The sequence below is a fragment of the Fukomys damarensis genome, unplaced genomic scaffold, assembly GCF_012274545.1.
Source record: "Fukomys damarensis isolate Sample0158 unplaced genomic scaffold, DMR_v1.0_HiC HiC_scaffold_26, whole genome shotgun sequence".
Classification (NCBI taxonomy): domain Eukaryota; kingdom Metazoa; phylum Chordata; class Mammalia; order Rodentia; family Bathyergidae; genus Fukomys; species Fukomys damarensis.
Genome location: NW_022900938.1, coordinates 1,307,124 through 1,326,790, shown reverse-complemented (window position 1 = coordinate 1,326,790; position 19,667 = coordinate 1,307,124). Strand labels below are relative to the sequence as shown.

General features: G+C 38.5%; 2 protein-coding genes across 2 annotated transcripts in view; one reads left to right on the top strand and one right to left on the bottom strand.

The window, feature by feature from the left end:
• Positions 1–6: 6 nt before the first annotated feature.
• CUNH2orf69 (chromosome unknown C2orf69 homolog) lies at positions 7–6,705 on the top strand. Its single transcript, XM_010631999.2, has 2 exons — positions 7–53; positions 5,631–6,705. Exon 2 carries the CDS (start codon positions 5,646–5,648, stop codon positions 6,453–6,455), a length of 810 nt encoding a protein of 269 aa, XP_010630301.2. The 5' UTR covers positions 7–53; positions 5,631–5,645; the 3' UTR covers positions 6,456–6,705.
• A 4,997-nt stretch (positions 6,706–11,702) lies between these two features.
• Tyw5 (tRNA-yW synthesizing protein 5) overlaps positions 11,703–19,667 on the bottom strand; it is an 18,446-nt gene continuing 10,481 nt past the window's right edge. Inside the window, exons 4-8 of the mRNA XM_010631989.3 lie at positions 18,649–18,693; positions 17,848–17,985; positions 15,381–15,468; positions 14,935–15,051; positions 11,703–13,117 (exon numbers count right to left, since the gene is read on the bottom strand). Of these exons, the coding sequence (XP_010630291.1) occupies positions 12,861–13,117; positions 14,935–15,051; positions 15,381–15,468; positions 17,848–17,985; positions 18,649–18,693 (645 nt within the window). The 3' untranslated portion in view covers positions 11,703–12,860. The remainder of the gene's footprint in view (positions 13,118–14,934; positions 15,052–15,380; positions 15,469–17,847; positions 17,986–18,648; positions 18,694–19,667) is intronic.

The window sequence follows — 19,667 nt, the reverse complement described above, 5'->3', positions numbered from 1 at the left end:
GGGACCCGGCGGGCGAGCAGCACCACGTGCTGTACTTCCCCGGCGACGTGCAGGTGAGGCGCCGCGAGGCCAGGGGCGGCCAGACCGGGCACCGTGCCCGCCTCTGACTTGGCTTCGCAGGGACACTGGGCAGGGCTCAGCGGCCATCCAGGGGTCTAGGGCGCGCTCAGTGTTGAAGCGCCGACTGACTTAGAAACAAACGCCGCGCTACAAACGACGCCTACGTGTAGTGACCCTAAGATAAGGTGGGTGGTGGTGCGAAACAAGGGCAGTAACTGCGAAGTGTCAGTGTTTCGGTGCTCACCAAAATTAGGCTGTTACCTTTGTTTTCGGTGTTGTACTCTTATTTTGTAGCTGTAGGCAATACTGAGAATCCCACTGCGTACCCCTCCAGCTTTTTATTTTTTCAGAGTCTCTCTAAATTGCCCAGGTTGGCCACCAGACTTGCCTCAGCCTCCTCCTGCCTCAGCCTTCCAAAGAGCTAGGATTATAGGCAAACATGCAAAGACCCAGTGTAGCATATCTTGATTATTAATTTTATAGCTCTAGGCAAATATCTGGTTATGTTCTGCAACCTGAGTTTTATTTTAAAACTGTTATGAAATGTTAGCCATTAGCCACATGGGGCCAAATTCATTAAAATTTAAAATCCAATTTCTCATCATAATAGACTGCCTGAGTTTGAACCCCTTTTCTGTGCTTTTTAGCTATGAAATTTCAGTTATTAAATCTCTGTATTCCACTTAGCTGTAAAATGGAATAATTTATAGGGAATCAGTTGAGCTTAAACGTGTGAATACCTGATGAGATCTGGTCACTTACATCTTTTTGGAAACTTTAAAAATTATTAGAGTACCCTAGTGTCCTGTCTTCCCGTTTCTTTTCAGTTGTTTAGCAGCACTTTCTGTTTCATGGCTTTACATACTACCTGTATCCTGAATAGTCCTTGACACTTGTGTATCTAGCCTAGACACATTCGTGAATTTTACACTCACCAACTATATGCACAGTCATTTCCTTTTGGGCATTTGGAAGATAATCTCAAACCTAAAATCTTCTGGATATTTTCCCTCCTCAGTCTCCTCATCCCAGTTAAAGAAGACATTCTTATTCAAGGTGGTGGTTCGCATTACTTTAGAGCTCTCTTTCATACCTCTTATTCATCAATAAGTCCAAGGCTCTGCCTCTGTATCTGCAGTGATCACAAGATAGCTGGCCCTCTTGTTGTTCAGACACATCATGCATACTTCACTCAGCAGCTCTGTGCATCCTGACCAGAGCACTTCCTGTGTGTATGGGCGTGTTTATTATCCTCGGGTCTGCTTCAAAGTGCTTCTCAACAGGGCCTTTCCTGGCCATCCTATTTAATAATCACACAGGTACACAGCTTCCCTATCAGCTTTTCTTTATTCTTACCGAGTTTATTTACCTTATCAGTTACTTTTCATTTTGGCTCTTGTCTGCCTTTTACACTAACATGTAAGTTTGTTCACTGGTAAGTTTGTTCACTGATGTGTCTGTGATGCTTGCTTAGTGACTGACATGTTCTAGGTATTCAGTAGGTAACCTCTTGGATAAGTAAATATATATAAGCCCATTCTTTGTAGGTTGGCCAAAGGTAGTAACGTGAATTGCAGAACCAACTTTGGCTGCCTCTTAGCAAGTCCTGTGGGAATGTTGGTGTCTCTTTTCAGAATGTGGAAGTGCTTACCCATTGTTCTCAGATCTAGGCTTTGACACAGCAGTAACAATCCCATTTTTTCACTTTAGTTCACATAGTTCCTTCGTATTAGCTGGGGCTAATAAAGGGAAATACCATTTAGATTTATGTCACCTATAGAGTGAACTGAGAGGCATAAAATCTAGGTTCATTTTGATTACATAACTGTATAATACAAATAACTATATTTTCTAGGACCTTGGGTTCCTTAACTATAAAAGGAATTTAGGTAAGTCCTTACCTAAAGTGCCCATGATTTTATGTTAATTGTGTGTATCATAAGTCAATATGTAGAAAGTAATAGCAAAATCAATAGAAAGTCAGACGGTCTCAGAATAAACATTTTTAAATATATACATCAAGCTACTAATATTGATGAAGTACAGTAGGAAAATGTCAAGAGGACATGAACAAAATACAATGAAAACTGCCAGTAAACAGAAAAATGTTCAACCTAATTAGGAATCAAAGCATGCAAAGTAAATAAATAAGGCCATTTTATTATGGTAGCAAAAATTGTTTAAAAATTAATGCTGGTAACCACTAAGAATAGGTGAGAATGTAGAAAAATAACACTTCTGTATACTTGCAATTAAAGTGCCTAAAAATTAGGACCTAGATGTGTTCATGGAATCATAACCTGTCACGTTTTTAAATTCAAGCTATGTATATAAGCTTGTTGCTTTTGGGGAGAGAAATAATGTTCTCTTGTATATGTAATTATATATGTAAACTAGAGAAAATGGGACTGTTAGATACCAACATTTTAATGTTTATTTCTGATTAGTAACTTATGGGGGGGGTTCTGTCTTCATACCATAGTATATAGATAAAATTTTTGTACTACATTTATCTTTTTAATTTTTTAGGGAAAAATATGCATTTGCTTGAAATTCAGATAAGGCTATACACACTGAAGAGTAGGTCTCGCCTCCTTCTCTCCAGTCACCCATTTCCCTTCTTCAAGGCTGCTACCACTGTTACGTGCACCTGCACACATACACACACCCTTCCAGAGATATTCTGTGCTTAGGCAAGTTTTAAAAAACACAAATGGCAGCAGAGTGACAGTATTTCTTTCACACACACTCTACTCAACCCACCAGCAAATCTTGGTGACTCTAATCCAAGTATTCTTCGAATGGATCACTGCTCAGCATCTCTATTCCAATTACAGTCTGTGTACACTTGTGGAGGAATTTCAGTAGCCTCTCACTGCTTCAGCTATTTTCCTTTCACTTATAGGAGGAGCCAAAGCAATCCTTTCAAAATAGCAGTTAAATCAGCCCTTTGCTCCAGACCCTTTCAGAGCCAAAGCCAAAGCTGCCCCTCCTTCCCATTAAACTGTCTTTATTCTTGGTCCTTGTGATCACATTTGTTCTTGCCTGTGGAGTCACCCTGGCCTTTTGTCCCATGTGCCTGCATGCTTCCACTTGAGACCTTTTGCAGCTGTGGCTCTACCGAGCTGTCCACATGGCTCCCTCCCTCAGTTACCCCTGGATTCTCCTGTATTTAAAAACCCTCTCCTGACTGTTCTGTTATTAATTGCCCACCCTCTTTAAAACCTCATACTCCTTTTCCCTTCTTTAATTTCCAGTACACTTACACCATGAAACATATCTCATCCTGCCCAGTATGGTACCACTAGCCCCACTTGTGGCTGTTAACCACTTGATATCTTTGAGGAAATACACTTTTCACTTGAGTTTCAGTTAACTTAAATTTTAAAAGTGATAATTCAGTTCCTAGACATTGTCTAAGTATATTTGGAACAACTTGAGTATGTGAATCTACTTTTTCAACCATAAATTTTATGGAATCTAAATTCAGATTCCATAAAAATTTAGCATCCTAATTGAGGTGTGCTGGAAGTGCAAAATGCTCACTGGTTTTCAGACTTAGTAAAAGCAAAAGAAGTAATAATCCCCTAGTAAGTGTGTGTGTGCATGTGTTTTGCTGTAATTGAATCTAGGGGCTTGTACATGCCAGGCAAACATTGTAGCACCAAGCATCATCCCTGTTCCTTTTTGATTCAGACAGGTTCTCGATTATTAGTAGGCCTTGAGTTTACCATCCTCCTGCTTCTGCCTCTTGAATAGCTGAGATTACAGATGTGCACCACCACACCTGAGTCTCAGTATTTTTTTTATATTGATGTTACATTGATAATAATTGATGTGTTAGTAAAATGTTACTAAAATTAATTTCTTTTTACATTTTTAATGGTTACTGGAAAGTGTTCTGTATGGCTTCCATCATATTTCAGTTGGCTGGTGCTGCCCTCCATCTGCTTAAGAGGTTATTTCTGCATTAGAGCATGAGCTGCATGTGGGCAAGGATTTAGTTCATTCTGTTCCCTGCCCAGTTAGTAGTGTCCAGTGAATTTCACAAAATGAATAAATTTCAATGAAAAGAAGCTATTATGAATAAAAATTAAAAGTAAAACAAGATGCATATATACAGCATAAATTTAATATGTATAGAATGCTTTATAAATCAGTAAGATCCACATACAAAAAGGCAAAGCATATGAACAGGCAAGAAGGTCGTTAATATATATATGAATAAAATTTCAGCTTGATTCCAATTTTCAATTGATTCAAATTTAAATAGTTATCCTGTGCCCATGAAATTTAACAAAGAAAGAAATATGTATCTCTGTGGAAGCCAGTTTTGCAGCCTATATCACCAACCTTAAATTAGGAATATTTTTAATCTAGTTTTTTCATATCTAGGAATTTATTTTTAAGAATGTAATTATGGGGCCAGGGATTTAGCTCAGTGGTTCGGTGGCCTGCCTTGCAAGCACAAGGACCCACGTTCAATCCCAGGTACCAAAAATAAAAATTAAAAAATGTAATTATGGATAGGAACAAACTTTTTTTCCAATGAGTGTTATGGCAGGTTTTTCACAATAACAGAATCGAATCAGATGGCATTCAGATTACTTGAGGAATCCAGGTAGCAGTGCAGGGTGGCAGCTCATTAAAGGGGAAACATTTCAAATTTCTACCTTGGTCAGAAGTACCCGTAAAGGAAAAAATAGAAACAAAGTAAATACTGAAGGGTGAAGGGGGTGAAGAGAGGGCAGGGTATGAGGAAAAAATAAGAACCAAGACATATCATGTAAAGGTACAAGATCCCAATGATAACTGTATTGTTTGCTTTAAATGTACCAGTAAACTTAATGGGGAAAAAAAGGACACTCATGGGCAGGGTGTGGTGGCACATGCCTGTAATCCCAGCACTCCGGGATTTAAGGCAGGAGGATCACTGCAAGTTCAAAGCCAGCTTGGGCTATGAAGTATGTTCAAGGCCATCCTGCAGTACAAAGGGAGACCCTGTCTCAAAAATGGACTAATGGAAGAGCATATCTAGAATTGCTGAAGAAGTGTTTTGTTCAACATCTTATAAACAGAGTCAGGTGCAGCACACACTTGTGATCTGGCTTTTTGGGAGGCTTATGCAGGAGGATTGCAAGTTTAAGGCCAGCCTGGGCAACTTAGCAAAACTCTAACTCAAAATTAAAAGGGGAGCCAGGCATGGTAACACACACCTGTAATCCCAGTACTCAGGAGGCTGAGGCAGGAGGATCGCCAGAGTTCAAGGCCCACCTGGGCTGCATATGGAGCTCAAAGACAGCTTGAATTACAGAGTGAGACCTTTCTCAAAAAGAAAAAAAAAAAAAAGATGGGGATGTAGCTCAGTACTCCTGATTTCTATCTCCAATACCACAAAAGAAAAAAAAACACACCTTATAACCAGCAAGTAATGACAGATTCAGTTTGCATTTCTAGTACATTAACCATAGGTCATTATAACTGTTTAAATCCCTCACAGTAAAAATGGGAAACTTTTGTGGAAATGAGTTTATGTACCTAAGGCTGACTTCATCTTTCTTATCTTTCAGAATTACCATGAGGTAATGACTCATCATCCTGAGAATTATCAGTGGGAAAACTGGAGCCTAGAAAACGTTGCCACCATTCTAGCCCAGCGGTTTCCCGATAGCTACATCTGGGTGATAAAGTGCTCTCGAATGCATTTGCACAAGTTCAGCTGCTATGACAACTTTGTGAAAAGCAACATGTTTGGTGCCCCAGAGCATAACACTGACTTTGGAGCTTTCAAGCATCTGTATACATTATTAGTCAATGCTTTTAACTTAAGTCAGAATGGTGTGCTATCAAAGAATGGAAATGTTTGGAATAAGGACTCCAAAGCATCTAACAGTAAGTCTGGTTCTCCTTCTGCTAGTAATGGTTGCCAGGGAGAAAAAGAAAGGGCCTGTGAAAAGTTCGACGAGTCTGCGATGAGTTCTTATTCACCATCACTAAATGGTGCATCTTTTACTTTGATTGGATTTAGTAAAGGATGTGTTGTTTTGAACCAGTTGCTTTTTGAATTGAAAGAAGCCAAGAAAGACAAGAACATAGATGCTTTCATTAAGAGCATAAGAAGAATGTATTGGCTGGATGGTGGTCATTCCGGAGGAAGCAATACATGGGTTACATATCCAGAAGTCTTGAAAGAGTTCGCACAAACGGGGATTATTGTTCACACGCATGTAACACCTTACCAAGTACGAGACCCAATGAGATCTTGGATTGGAAAGGAGCATAAGAAATTTGTCCAGCTACTTGAAGATTTTGGTGTGCAGGTGACAAGCCAGATTCATTTTGCAAAGGAAGCTCCTTCTATAGAGAATCACTTCAGGGTTCATGAAGTATTTTGAGATGAGAATATTAATGTACTTGTTCAGAGGAAGAGCAGAAGCACCTGTTACAAGTTCAGATAATGAGGTGTATGACAGAATTCCTAGATGGAGTGTCAGATTAGGGTCTGGGGAAAGCACACATTCCTAAACTGTGAGTGTAATGTGAATGTGAGCAGTTTGCAATTTGGAGTGGACTAGAATTAACAGTTCATTTGAAATCTAAAATGGTTTGTGATAATCCTATAAGGAGATAAAAGACCCTTAAAAATGAAAGTTAACAATATAGTACTTTTTAAAGGCAACTAAAATCATTGGAAATAATTGATTTTCTGAGTTATATTTAACAGGGGTGAATTATGAAAACATTTAGCTGTGTTGGCGCCCCAAACAAATGGAAACACTTCATTTCTCTCAACGGTACCCAGATGTTTTCCAGTATTTTGAAATAACTGTATCCTGCCTTTTTTTCATAAACTCATGGATCTGTGAGTGTGTGTGTGTGTGTGTGTGTGTGTGTGTGTGCGCGCACACGTGCACATGTATGTGTACATGTTTAGTACTAGGGATTGAACTCAGGGCTATACTTGTGCCAGGCAAGCAGCACTATACCACTAAGCTATACCCTCAGCCCTGGTTTCATTCTTAAAGTGTCACCAAGCTATTTTTTTTTTTCCTTGAGAATCAAAATATGTTTGTTTCCAAATGCCCAAGATCATGTAATAGTATAAAATTGGTTTTAAAAATTATTTTACATTTAAGTATCAAGGCTTAATTTTTGAGTTTTTTTAATCCAGTTTTTCCTGAGAATTGTTTAAGTAAAAATATACCGCAGAGCACATTTCATATTTTCACTATATCACTTCTTTGAAAGAAATCAGCTCAGGTAAAATAAATATATAATGTTCTGTTAGTGCTCTATTGCAAAGGAGTCAGATTCCATGGGTCTAAACCATTTTTCCAGCATGATTTTGTCTGCCAAAAGAAAAGAGCTTTGTTTGGCCAAACACAAAATTATGTTGCTGCAAAAAAAGTTACAAGGGAAAGTTTGAAGACAAAGATTTAATTTTTGGTTCAGGAATAGAATTTGCTCAACACTGCTACATGATTTGGGTGAAATTTCCTTTTGCCTTGTTTTCTTGACCTAGATAAATACATCTTGAGAAACTAGTTTCAGCCAACCCTGAAACATAGCTGTGTAATTATCAAAGGGATCTCTTTTTTATACTTTATTAATAATTACTTTGTAGGTCATAAAATAAGCAGGGAAATAACATGCTGCTTTAGGACTGGAAAAATAAGACACAAAAGACTCGTGAGTCTTAATGACCCAGAGGACCTAAATTTATTAAACAATAGAGAATAAAATTTTAACTTCTTGGTTTATTTATCTTAATAACTATAAATGCATTCCAAGTACAGTTTTTTATGTGTTTTTTGTTTTGTTTTGTTTTTTTTGGTACCAGGGATTGAACTCGGGTCCTTGCGCTTGCAAGGCAGGCCACCGAACCTCTGAGCTAAATCCCCAGCTCAAGTACAGTATTCTAAAATATGAGAAGGGATTCTTAACCAGATGCTTAAGAATGAGCATTTAATTCTATAAACTACAGAAAATAGTTTTATATTGTCCCATTTTCTTTAAATACCTGCTGTTTCATTTGAGACCAAAGATTCTCATCACATAACAAAGTCTGCGTGATTGTAACATTTTACAGATAACTTGCCTTTAAGCATAATGATTGGATGGTTTTCTTCATTTTGATAATCCTTGGTTAAGTTCATGTGTATTGAGCTGAGGGCGTAGCTGAAGGGCAGAGTGCCTTCCTAGAGTGCATGAAGCCCTGTATTACATCCGTAGCACTGCCCCCCACCAGTTGACATGTATTTAGGGAAAGTCTTTTATTTCTACAGGATATACTGAAATGATAAGTTAGGATTTTTAACAGAAGAATCAATTTTTAAAATCTAAGCTATTTAAAAATCCGAGTTCTTTAGCCATCCAGTCATGTGAATGCTTTATTATAACTGTTATATGTTGAATGGATATTAGTAATCATGGGTACCTACAACTGCCCTCACATCAAAATGAGACGGTTTAAAAGGAAGAATATTTTCACAATGAAAATATATTCAGGTTGCTCCAATTTCAAGTGGTTTGTTTACTTCAGATAGGTCCTTTCTGTGTCTGTTTTGCACTGTGATTGTGAATGTCAGTGCATCCTCTTGGGTTGTGCCTTCATAATAAGTCAGTTGAAAAAAAGTCATAATAATGTGAAAATTGTTACCGCTGCAGCATGAATGTATAATTGTATTAAAAGTAATCTATAGAAGTGTTTGGATATGCTTTTTATTAAGACTGCTGATCTATAATTGAAAAGCTACTTCAATCTTGTCCATTTTTCTATCTTATTTTCATTAACTTCCATGTTTCTTTTTCTTATTGTTTGTTTTTTGAGACAGGGTCTTGCTAAGTAGTTCAAGGTGGGCTTGAACTGACTGTGTATGTCAGGCTGGCCTCTAACTTGAAGTGATCCTCCTGCCTCAGCCTCCCCAGTGCTGGGATTACAGGGGTGTGCCAACACACCCAGCTACTCTTCCATGTTTTTCCTATGCACTTTAAACATCTCTCCCGTAAAAACACATCTCTTTTAAAATTACTCTAAAAACGGGCATTATATCCATTTCTTCTGTTGGGTTTCCTAGGAAACTAAGTCTCTTAAGTTATTTTCTTTGCTAATCATTTAAAGTATTTGTATTCCTTTATCTCAAGAAACTTGGTTAGAATCTGGTGTGATCCATTTTTCATTTCATTCATGCAGTATCTGAACACCCCCCAAATGCAGGAGGGTCTCGGCCAGTAGTGGCAAACCTGTGGTATGTGTGCTGCAGCCAGCCATTTGTCACTGAAAGATCGAAAAACTTCACCATCACTGGTTTAGGCAATAAGTCCCAGCGTGTTAGTGTGGAAATGTATAATAGACTAAAGTTAACAGTACGTACAAAACAAGGTAGTATACATAAGAAAGCCCTTCTATTGTATCTCACTAGGGGCTTGCCAAGGTCCATCTCTAGATTTTCCCCCATAGCCTCATGCACTCAGGCAGGGCTTTTGAAATGTCACTGGATCTGGGAGTTTACAGCTAAATATGCCATTAGGAGGTGGGTCACGAGTGACATGGAAGGATTTATCTCCCTGGCTGCTATATGAGCAGCTTTCCTCCTCCCAGGCCTAAGCCCTTTTCTGCCTGGGGCAAGCCTACCATGGATTGTAACAGCCAGAATAATCCCGTGTTGCCGGTGTTGGGTATGTTGTCTCATTAAGGAGAAAGTGACTGTGGCCTCTAAAGTTGAGAAACATGCACGAGGGGACGCAATGAAACACTGCTCCCCACAAAGGCTGAGAGGCCACATCACTTCTTACACCAGTTAGTGGTAGTGATCGCCGAGTGACCTAGGATGACCACTCTAGAATTTAGGTGTCTAAAAAGGCACCCAGCACTCATGGTCCACACGCCTGAAGCAAGATGGCCCAATCTGTTAGATCCTCCCGATGACAGCACTGAAGGAAAGACTAACAGCTCTGTTCTATCCACATCTGCCTTCCAACTTCCTGCATTTAGTTTTTTCTGGTCATCATCTTAGGTTCAGCTTCAACGTCTGTTGACTTTACAGGTGAGAGCAGCTTTGTCAGTAGGTTCTGACCACCAATCTGCTTCAAAAGGGTAAAGACTACAAAGTAACCTTTGTTTACTCTTTTGGTCTTTCAAGAAAGTGAAGTTTGAAATTGCTGAACATTCCAATGTAGTCAGGTACCTAGACAGGTATGTCCGTGAAAGGTGAAGTGTGATGCTGCACACATGAGCATTAACAAAAATTCAAATCAAACTGCAGATTCCAGTCTCCCCACCTGTTCATTCAGCATTTTTATAGAGGCAGCCACTATCGCTGGCTTGTGTCACTCAGATGCCTGTGTAAAGAAATGTTTAGCTGCCATGCCTTATCTTACACAGAAAGTAGCAGTTTCAAATCTCATGTAATTACCTTGGAAAAGCTCCATGCCATAATATATACTTCTGCTGTACGCTGGCTATATACTATTCATTTTTTGTATTATACTCTACCACTTAACTCGTTCATTAGTTTTATTTTGAATCTGTGTATCTAGAAAGCAGGGCAGTGAGTTCTGTTGGGAACAAAAACACTTATTTTGTGCATGAGGTCAAGCTCCCAAACTATAGCCAAAGAAAAGCCATGTATGGTCTATTCAGAGGTGTCAGAGATGAGCTGCACACGGGCAGACAAAATGATAATTACTAACGTGTTCACCGAACTCTGATCCATTTCTGTCACACCTGTCTGCACCTGCAATCTGGGTTAGATAACTTCAGATTTCTACCAACAATAAAGGATTTGGAATCCCTGAGAAGCTGCATCTACTATGTATTTCATTTGGCCCTAACCCAGAAGTCAAAAAAGATAAAATAACTTTTATTTTAAAATTGACCCTAATAAAAATAGCAACCAGGGAAATAATTTAAAAACATCCCAAAGTATTCACCTGTAGCTTGCAAGAGGACCTACCTCAGCGCTCTTGGCAAAGAAAATACATTAAATGGGATTAACTAGTAGAGCCATCAGCTACTGGTACGTACCAGCCCTCCATTGTTTCCTGGAGACTTCTGTAGCAACCCTCTGCAGTGGACATTTTACTTGAAGAGGAAAACAAACTTCATAGGTTTTTTAACTTGCCCAAGAGTTCCCATTTTCCTCTCTCACTAACCACAAACATTGAATAAACTATTTGAGGTCCATGTTTTCTGTAGGACTCTGGATTTACCTTTCATTAATTCTTTTACTGTTTAAGGGAAAAACAAGGACATTTTATTAAAAGCTAACTATAATACTGTACAAACTAAGGGAGATTGTATCTTTCCTTCCTGAACTAAAGAAATCATTAAAGATGTTCTTGGTGTAACCTAGGTAGCCAAAGATCAAAACCCGACAATCAGATATAGCTATTAACTCCTTTTCTGACAGATTTTTTGCTTCTGTTGATCTCAATTTCAGTTAATCTCTTTCCAAAGACACCTAGGAAAGTAAGAATTTTTAGTATAGTCCTTGTTTATAAATGGATTATCTTCAATAGAGCATATGATTTCCTTCATAATTACAGTGCACCAAGAGGATGTATGCAGAGACCGCTTGAGATGTGCACATGTATTAGGGGGTAAGTAGTTGTAAAACAAGTAGCACAGATACACATAGTGGCTATCTTCAAGACAAGTTTATTAGGCTCTCATTTTTTTCTCTCATTCTTTCTTAAACCTAAAATTCATTTTAAAAGGGAATAGATGATAAAGTATTTCATGGGGAAGACTAGGCTACAATTTAGACGTGGGTATATATACTACAATTGACTTATTTTCTAATAGCAGTAGACCTGACATCTTGAGTAGCAGGAAAAACCAGGACAGAGCAAACATTTGCTTTGGACAAATCACAAAACTAACCAAACAAATCACTACCATCCAGTGATTCTCAGTCCTGACTGCACCCATTCTGGGAGGTGTTAGATGCTTATACCAAAACCGGCACCTACTCTTAGTCTACATGATTGGACCTGGCATCTGCGTTCTTTAAACCTGCCTCAAAAGATTGATTACAGGCAAGTGGAGGCAACAAGACTTAGTTGCCCACACTTTTTCCTTTGCTGTCAGAACCCTGATTTTAAAACCCACTCTGCCCTCTGCTCTACTCATGTGTCTCAAGACAGGCATTCACTCCTAGTGCCCCAGTACCCACAGGCCTGACTGGCCTTGGGGCATTTCAGACCCTCTGCCAATGCCCGGCTCAGGGCTGGCATGTCTAACCCTTGACAGCAACGGGTCCTGAAGATTTGGTAGCAATCCTGGGAAAGTGTTCTCATAGCAAGCCAGGGCCCTGGAACACAGCCAGGCTCTTGTGCTGCATGCAAATGAAGAGGTGCAAGGCCCGGACTGCTACTGGCCACCATCCATGACCACGAGGGCAGCTGGCCTTGGATGCCAAAGCTGTGGGGAAGAATGGGTAAAACCCCAAGTTTCTGGTGACGTTACTGAGCCACAGGATTGAAAAACACTGAAGCCCACTCAACCAGCAGACTTTGTAGACTGTGGTTCAATGTATTTTATTGTTTAAGTCATTTTAAATTGAATTTTGTTATTTGCATCTTAAGACTAACTGGTCCCAGCATAGCATTCTTTAATTCTTAATCTGCAGGGAGCAGAAACCACACAAACACCCACCTGCATGCCTATTTAATCTGTAAATCTCAGACTGTTTTAAAGCATCAATCTTTTAAAAATCAATTTACATCCTGTTATTCTCTTCCACTATTTGAACTAAATTTTATTACAAGGTTTATATTCACTGAATTCACTTCCTTATTTACTCAAAGTTTGTGCTGTAGGCTTTGTCTTGAATGTGTAAGACCATCCGCCGTGCATAGAAGTCCCTGTATTCCTCTGGCAACTCAGCCAGCGCTTTCAGGGCTCTGTCCAGAATCTGTGCAGCTCGCGATGCTGCTATCAGATCTTTGTTTCCATAGGTATCTGTTTTGTCATAGCATTCAGATGGAAGGTGCTTCCAAAAGATATTCACTCCCACTCCAAATTCTTCAGAAATTACATTGTGGAACCATAGAGCTGGAGAAAGTTTTAAAACATAAGTTAAAAACATCAAAATGTCAGGGAAATACCACGAATTTCATGTAGCCAATGTAAGAAATCATCCTGGTAAGCAGAGCAAGCCTTCATTACCACACTCCTGGCTTCTAACAGGATCAATTAACTTCTACGAATTACCAACCAATTTAAAGTGTCAGGGGCAGCACAGCCCCTATTTCTAAAACCTTTGGAAATAGCAATTTTTCCTTTTAACTTGAAAGACATAATCAAGTTATATATGTTTTGTAGCTCTCTAATTTCAGGCTGTGTTTTGTGTTACTTGTTTATACTTTCTGAGTCATACAACCATATAAAAAATGTTTTTTGGGGTTTTTTTTTTTTGTACACAGAACACTTCAATTATTTGAGGAGTATATGTGACCTTTTCTGATTTAGTACAGAACTTTTGTTCTCAAAGATTTCCTGTTCAAGCTCCAAGTTGGTTTTCTAACTTGCTTCAATTTGCATTCATTATAGCTTCCTGTTTTGTATTTCTAATGCAATTATAGTCCTCTTTTTTCAGCCTCTTTACAATAAGTATATAAAACTATAATATTTTGGTGGCAGAGATGAATAAACTATTACATACCTAATTAATTTTTATTTGCACTAGAAAGTACTTTGTTTTCAATGGAGTCTAAGCATTTTCAAAATGTAAGTGCTAGGGGAATACTAAAGTGATCCCATAATATAAGAAACATGGAGTACTAATCACATGAGAAATGTTTAACCTTGTCAGAGGGAGAAAGGAAGGTTTAACTTTTAGAAGCAAACTCATTTTGAGTACTCAAAAAAATGAAAGATTAAAATATTTTGATTTTCAAAAGCAGCCTTCAGACATGGCTTCAATCTTAACTATTCTTTTGGAACCCTTCTTCCTCATTCAATATAACAGAAAGAAAAGGCTAACTATTTTGTTAAATTTAAATGCCAAGATGAGGCTTTTGCTTTTGTTTCAAACTGCGGTATATGCATTATTTCTGGGTTTTTTCTTTTTGCTTAAAAATCAAGTATAGAATAAGGGAAAACTGCATAGCCCTTAACCATGTCCTGAAGATACAAAAACCACAAATTTAAATATGAATTTATAATCTAGAAATGGCCAGGGACTTAGCTCAGTGGTGCCACCACCAGCCTCATAAGTGCAAGGTCCTGAGTTCAATCCCCAGTACCAAATAAATAAATAAATATATAAATAAAATCTAGAAATGTATTTAAGACTAAGACAGTGGTTCTAGTTAAAGTTATCCCATTCTCCTCTTATAATTCAATCCCAAGTACCACCAAAAAATAAAGAGAGAAATCAGCAGCAGTTGTTTATTATCAAGTTTACACACCATATATAACTGTATGTGCTATGTTTTCACACACTGGCTGGGCAGGAGGTTTAACCACTACCGCCATGCATGTGGGACTCATTCACTTGTGCCCTACATCCTGATGGCAGTATCATTACTAGTGACAGGGTTTCTCAGCTCCATTACAATCTTATGAGACCACTGTTGAATACCTGGTCTGTCATAGACTAAATCACTGTTAATGTAGCACATGACTGTATTGACAGACCACTCCCAAAAAGAAGACTGTTCGTTTTCTAAGAGCTTGCCTAAGTATACTTTACACTTCACACACACACACACACACACACACACACACACACACACACACAGAGAGCTGTGTAGAATCATTTTGTACAAGACAATAAATATAGTTTGTACCAAAGAAAAACACATAAAAGATGAGTGACACGACACAGACTTCATTAACAGCACACGACTGAGGTCTAGAAATATTACCAGGAATAAATAACACGTCACCGGCTTCAAGGGAACATTCATGCCTTCTTGCCTTGCAGAATAGTGGATATTTAGCCAAGTCTGGACTATCGATATTCAGCACTTCTGATTTAGAACCTGAAAAGTTTTTAAGCAAAGTTAACATTCTTTCTAAAAAGTAATCATAAATATAAATTTGACCATTCTTTTCTGTTCAATCATTATAGCTGCGCTGTGGGAACTGAGATAGTAGTCAAGTGCCCACTCTTTCTCTATGACCACTGACACCTACAGAATGTAATTATGATCATCTAAAACCTCGTTCTTCCTACGGCTTATCACTGTTTGGATTACACATAAGCAGTTGAGAACACATTAACCCTAATTAGAAGATGTGCCCCAAATTGTTTTTTAATATGAATAAGGAGATGGGGACCTTAGAAATATAACCGTCAATAAAACCATACCTGACAAATATAAATACTGGGCATCACGAGGGCTGAACAGTGCAACACGCTTTTTTCCTGTCACTTGTATTAAGAAGTTATCCATCACCTGAAGACCAAGAAGAACTTATGGGTAAGCAGTACATAAAATTCAAGTAGAATCACTGATGTTCTAAATAATTAATTATAAACCTCATATATTTGTTGAGATAGGGTCTTTTTTGCCTGTGCTGATCCTTTTGCTTTAGCCTCTGAAGTAGCTGGGATGACTGTGTGAGCTGAACGCCTTCTGCCAGCTTGAACCACACTGGTGGTCATGTATGACTGTCCCACACGGCGGATCGTTCCACTGGTAGTAGAAGTGGCAGTCATGCACGGGACAGTCCCATATGTACCACTGGTGGTTCAGGTTAACCGGCAGTGAGCCGTATGAATCATGGCGCCATCACGAACATGTTAAGCCTTATTCTAAGACTTGGCTTATGTGGCCTAAAGCTCTTAGATCATATTCTTACGTTCCAGTGGAAACACAGTATTCCAATATAACTATGCCTTTACTGAGGATACTTCTGTAGTGCTGCCTTAAAATGGGAAGGGCTGGCAAATCCGTTAAGTCTGGAGTTAGGAAACTGTTTGTCCTAACTGTACCATAAACAGACCTTAAGGCCAGTTAAACATACTGGAGATTACCCTGGGCTAATAGTTATTCTACCTGGCCATCAAGGATGCTCTAAAAACATCGAGAACAGACTAAAAGTACTTAGAAAAACTAGGTGTTAGAAAAATAGAACTGTTACAGCCACTGCTAAGCTCATAATTTAACCTTAATTTGGTTATAGGTATCTTGAATATGAAGTTATTTGTATAGGAATAAGACCTAGCAAATTATCCTTTTTTTTTTTTTTTTTTTTTTTTAAATGAGAAAAGGTGTTGCTACATAGTTCAAGCTGACTTTGCGCTCACAATGGAGCCCAAGCAGGTCTCAAACTCTCAATCCTCCTGCCTCAGCTTCCCCAGTGCTATGTTTACAGCTGTGCCCACCCCCTTTCTTAATGGAGCAATCTTTTCTCTTTCTTTCGGTACCAGGGATTGAACTCAGGACCTTATGCTTGTGAGGCAGGCATGGTGCCACTGAACTAAATCCCCAGCCATGGAACAATCTTAACTGTCCCTGTGTATGTATGGGCAGACTTTCTTGACACAGATTGTGAGAAAGGGTAAAAGCCAGAGCCATGTGATTCTCAGCTAAGGGAAATAAGATGCATGCTAGACAAGATAGTCATGATTATTCACATACCATTACTACTGAAGCATTGTAGCACCACATCTTTACTTATGTAAACTTAACTATATAACTAGCATGCCCTTAACTTATTTTTAAGAAAGCATTATATATTATATTCTAACTCAAGGTAAAAGAAACTACTCCAAATTTAAAAGTCATAGACCATGATTAATAATGTATGAATCACATCATTTTAACCTAAAAAAACAATATGCTAAGATTTCGTGTCTGACTCATTTATAGATTTAATGACTATGCTAAAATCTCCCCAAGAGGCCTTTAAATGAATTATAGAATACATGTATAAAACATGTTTGATTTAGAACTTTACAAAAAGTCTTTGGAAACCTATTGGTATTGCTTTAGCTTCCTGTTTCTCTACCTCCTAATACCAAATCATATAAAACAGTAGTCTTAAGTGCTTAGATATACAGTATATTTAACACTCACAACGGGGCTTCAATTTTTATTACTGTCAGACAACTTAAACACCTGTGGTAAATGCTTGACTGTCTCACCAGGTGGCTTTTTATTAATGTTATTAGTAAAGGATAGATAAAAGTAATCAGATACATTTGTACACCAGTGGTACAAGTCGCCCAATAGGACAGTCATGGACCACCAGTGTGGTTCAAGCCAGCAGGAATGTGGTAGGCAAGTAAAATAACCATAGAACACCACAGAATCAATAATCAAGACCAGTATTTACACACATCTTGCTGCCCTACTAATACAGCAGACACTGAATATTCTCAAAGGACATAAATACTAAGCCCTTCAGATTTCTCCAGATTCCTCCATCTGGAAATAGTTCTCCATGGGTTCTGCTTTTCTCTTGACCAGCACCTTGCTGGGTGCCATGCTCGTGTTCTCGCACCCCAAGCTATCCCTTTTCACTTTAACACTTCTCCCTTACCTAGTGCCATGTTTTACACACTAAACAAAACAAAACCCAACCCCACTTCACGAGACATAGATGGTGAGGAATCAAGGCCACAGAGACATGCAGCACAAGAAACACAGCTGTGCCATCAGCTGAGGAGCTCAGCCCTGCATCGCTGCCTTGCACAGCGGCTCTGCTCAAACCAAATGCCTTGGCAAGCTGCAATGTCAAGATTTCTATGGTAGCCGGTGGGAGGAGCTTCTGGATGTTAATCTATAAAGATCTACCATAGCTGTAGAGATCACCCTAATATATCATACATCATAGTGAGTCCAAAGCTGTAATCCAGGTGAACTAATTCGGAAGACACTAGAGAAGAATTGCTCCTCCTTGAAGAATTTTGGAAACTTAATATCTCCTTCTAACAAAGGAAACTGCTTTCTGATATCTGCAACATCCTACATAGACAGAAACATAAAGATAATTAGAGAAAAAATCTGGAAAGAATTTTAATAATAAATACAATATTAGCATAATGCTTTACTTTATCGAAAAGTGCAAAAACCTATAGGCTATTAAGGAAGACAGGGGCAAAACTTCAGTGCTCTAAAGCGCTACGCTGTGCGCATGTGCAAACACAGACCTTTCAGGCAAAGAATAACAAACCCTGCAATGAGACTACAGATTCAGCAGTATCACTGCTGATAAGCTCAGCAGACTTCATTCACAGAAAGATTTTTCTACTTTAAGCAAAACTTATACAACTGTCATGTACTCTAATAAAGCTGTATTTATATAATTCTGAATACATAATTGAGATTATATAATGATCAGGATTTTCATACTTATTTTGGATTATTATTAGCTGAAAGGGCATCTATAAAATAAACAATAGATTACTTTGAATACTAAGATGCTATGGTCCTATCTGAGAACCAAGCAATCAATGGTTACTGATATTCTTATTGGGGGCACGAATGATTGAGAAAAGAATAGAATAAGACATGTTATACATCACTCTGTAAGTATAAAAGTTACAGTACCAGGTAACATCCACTTAAGTCTTTTTTTTTTTTTTCCACCTAAGTCTTAAGCTATTGTTTTAAATATACAATTCTTACCTTTCTAGGGTCTTCTCCAAGTGACCGTAAGTAGTATTTCTCATCCTTAAAACATCCCAAAGACAAATAATGTCAACATTCACTTGAAAATATATGGAAGTAAAGAAAGAAGGAAATAAGCCTTAAAATCTGACCCAGTGAAGTCATCTTTTAAAATGTTCAATTATCTTCCCCTTTCTACTAATGCTCTCTGGTGGCCACGTAGAGAAATGTCTTCACATGCTGCTCCTAACAGTGACTGGGTCCACTAACTGTTCTGAGGGCAGCGCGCAGAGACCACACCTGAATCTATACCACTTCAGACTTTATCCTTGCGCTTGTAAGGCAGGTGGCCGAACCACTGAGCTAAATCCCCAGCCCAACAGGTAGCCTCTTTTAACGGTATCTCAATGCTTAGTAAAAAGCTTCCATGTGTATAGATGCAATTCCAAAAAACTGTTGAAGGCCAATGTTAGACTTACTACTATAGCACAAATGTATGATGAGAGATAAAATATCGTACTTCTGCACATTTAAAACATTAGGAAAACTGCATTTTATCAGGCTGGCCAATGTAAATCTCAAGCCAAATCCTTAAGAGTTGGCTCATGAAAAATCAGAAAAGTTTTATTTCATAGCAGTAAACTTACAGAAATACTTCCAAAGTTATCATTTATACTTCACTGAGAAGCTACACGGAGAACTGTCTGAGCTACAAAAGCACTCACTTGAGGGCTGAGGTGTAGCTCAGTGGAATAGCACTTGCCTGGCATGCACAGGGATCTGGGTTTGATCCCCAACACAGCAAAAACAATAAAAAGCATTCACTGTTGCCTGCCTTTCCCGTGAAAACAAAGACCTGAGCTCTTCTGGGTCCAAGGAGGGGAAATCCAATTCAAGAATTCTGCCCTCTGAAATCAGTAAGGACTTGTAACACAGATTTCAAACTGTATCTTATTTGCCCAAACACACAGTCAAAATCTATGATCATGAATTTAACTGAACTCTCAGCTTCACTTTTTTTTTTTTTTTTTTTGGTT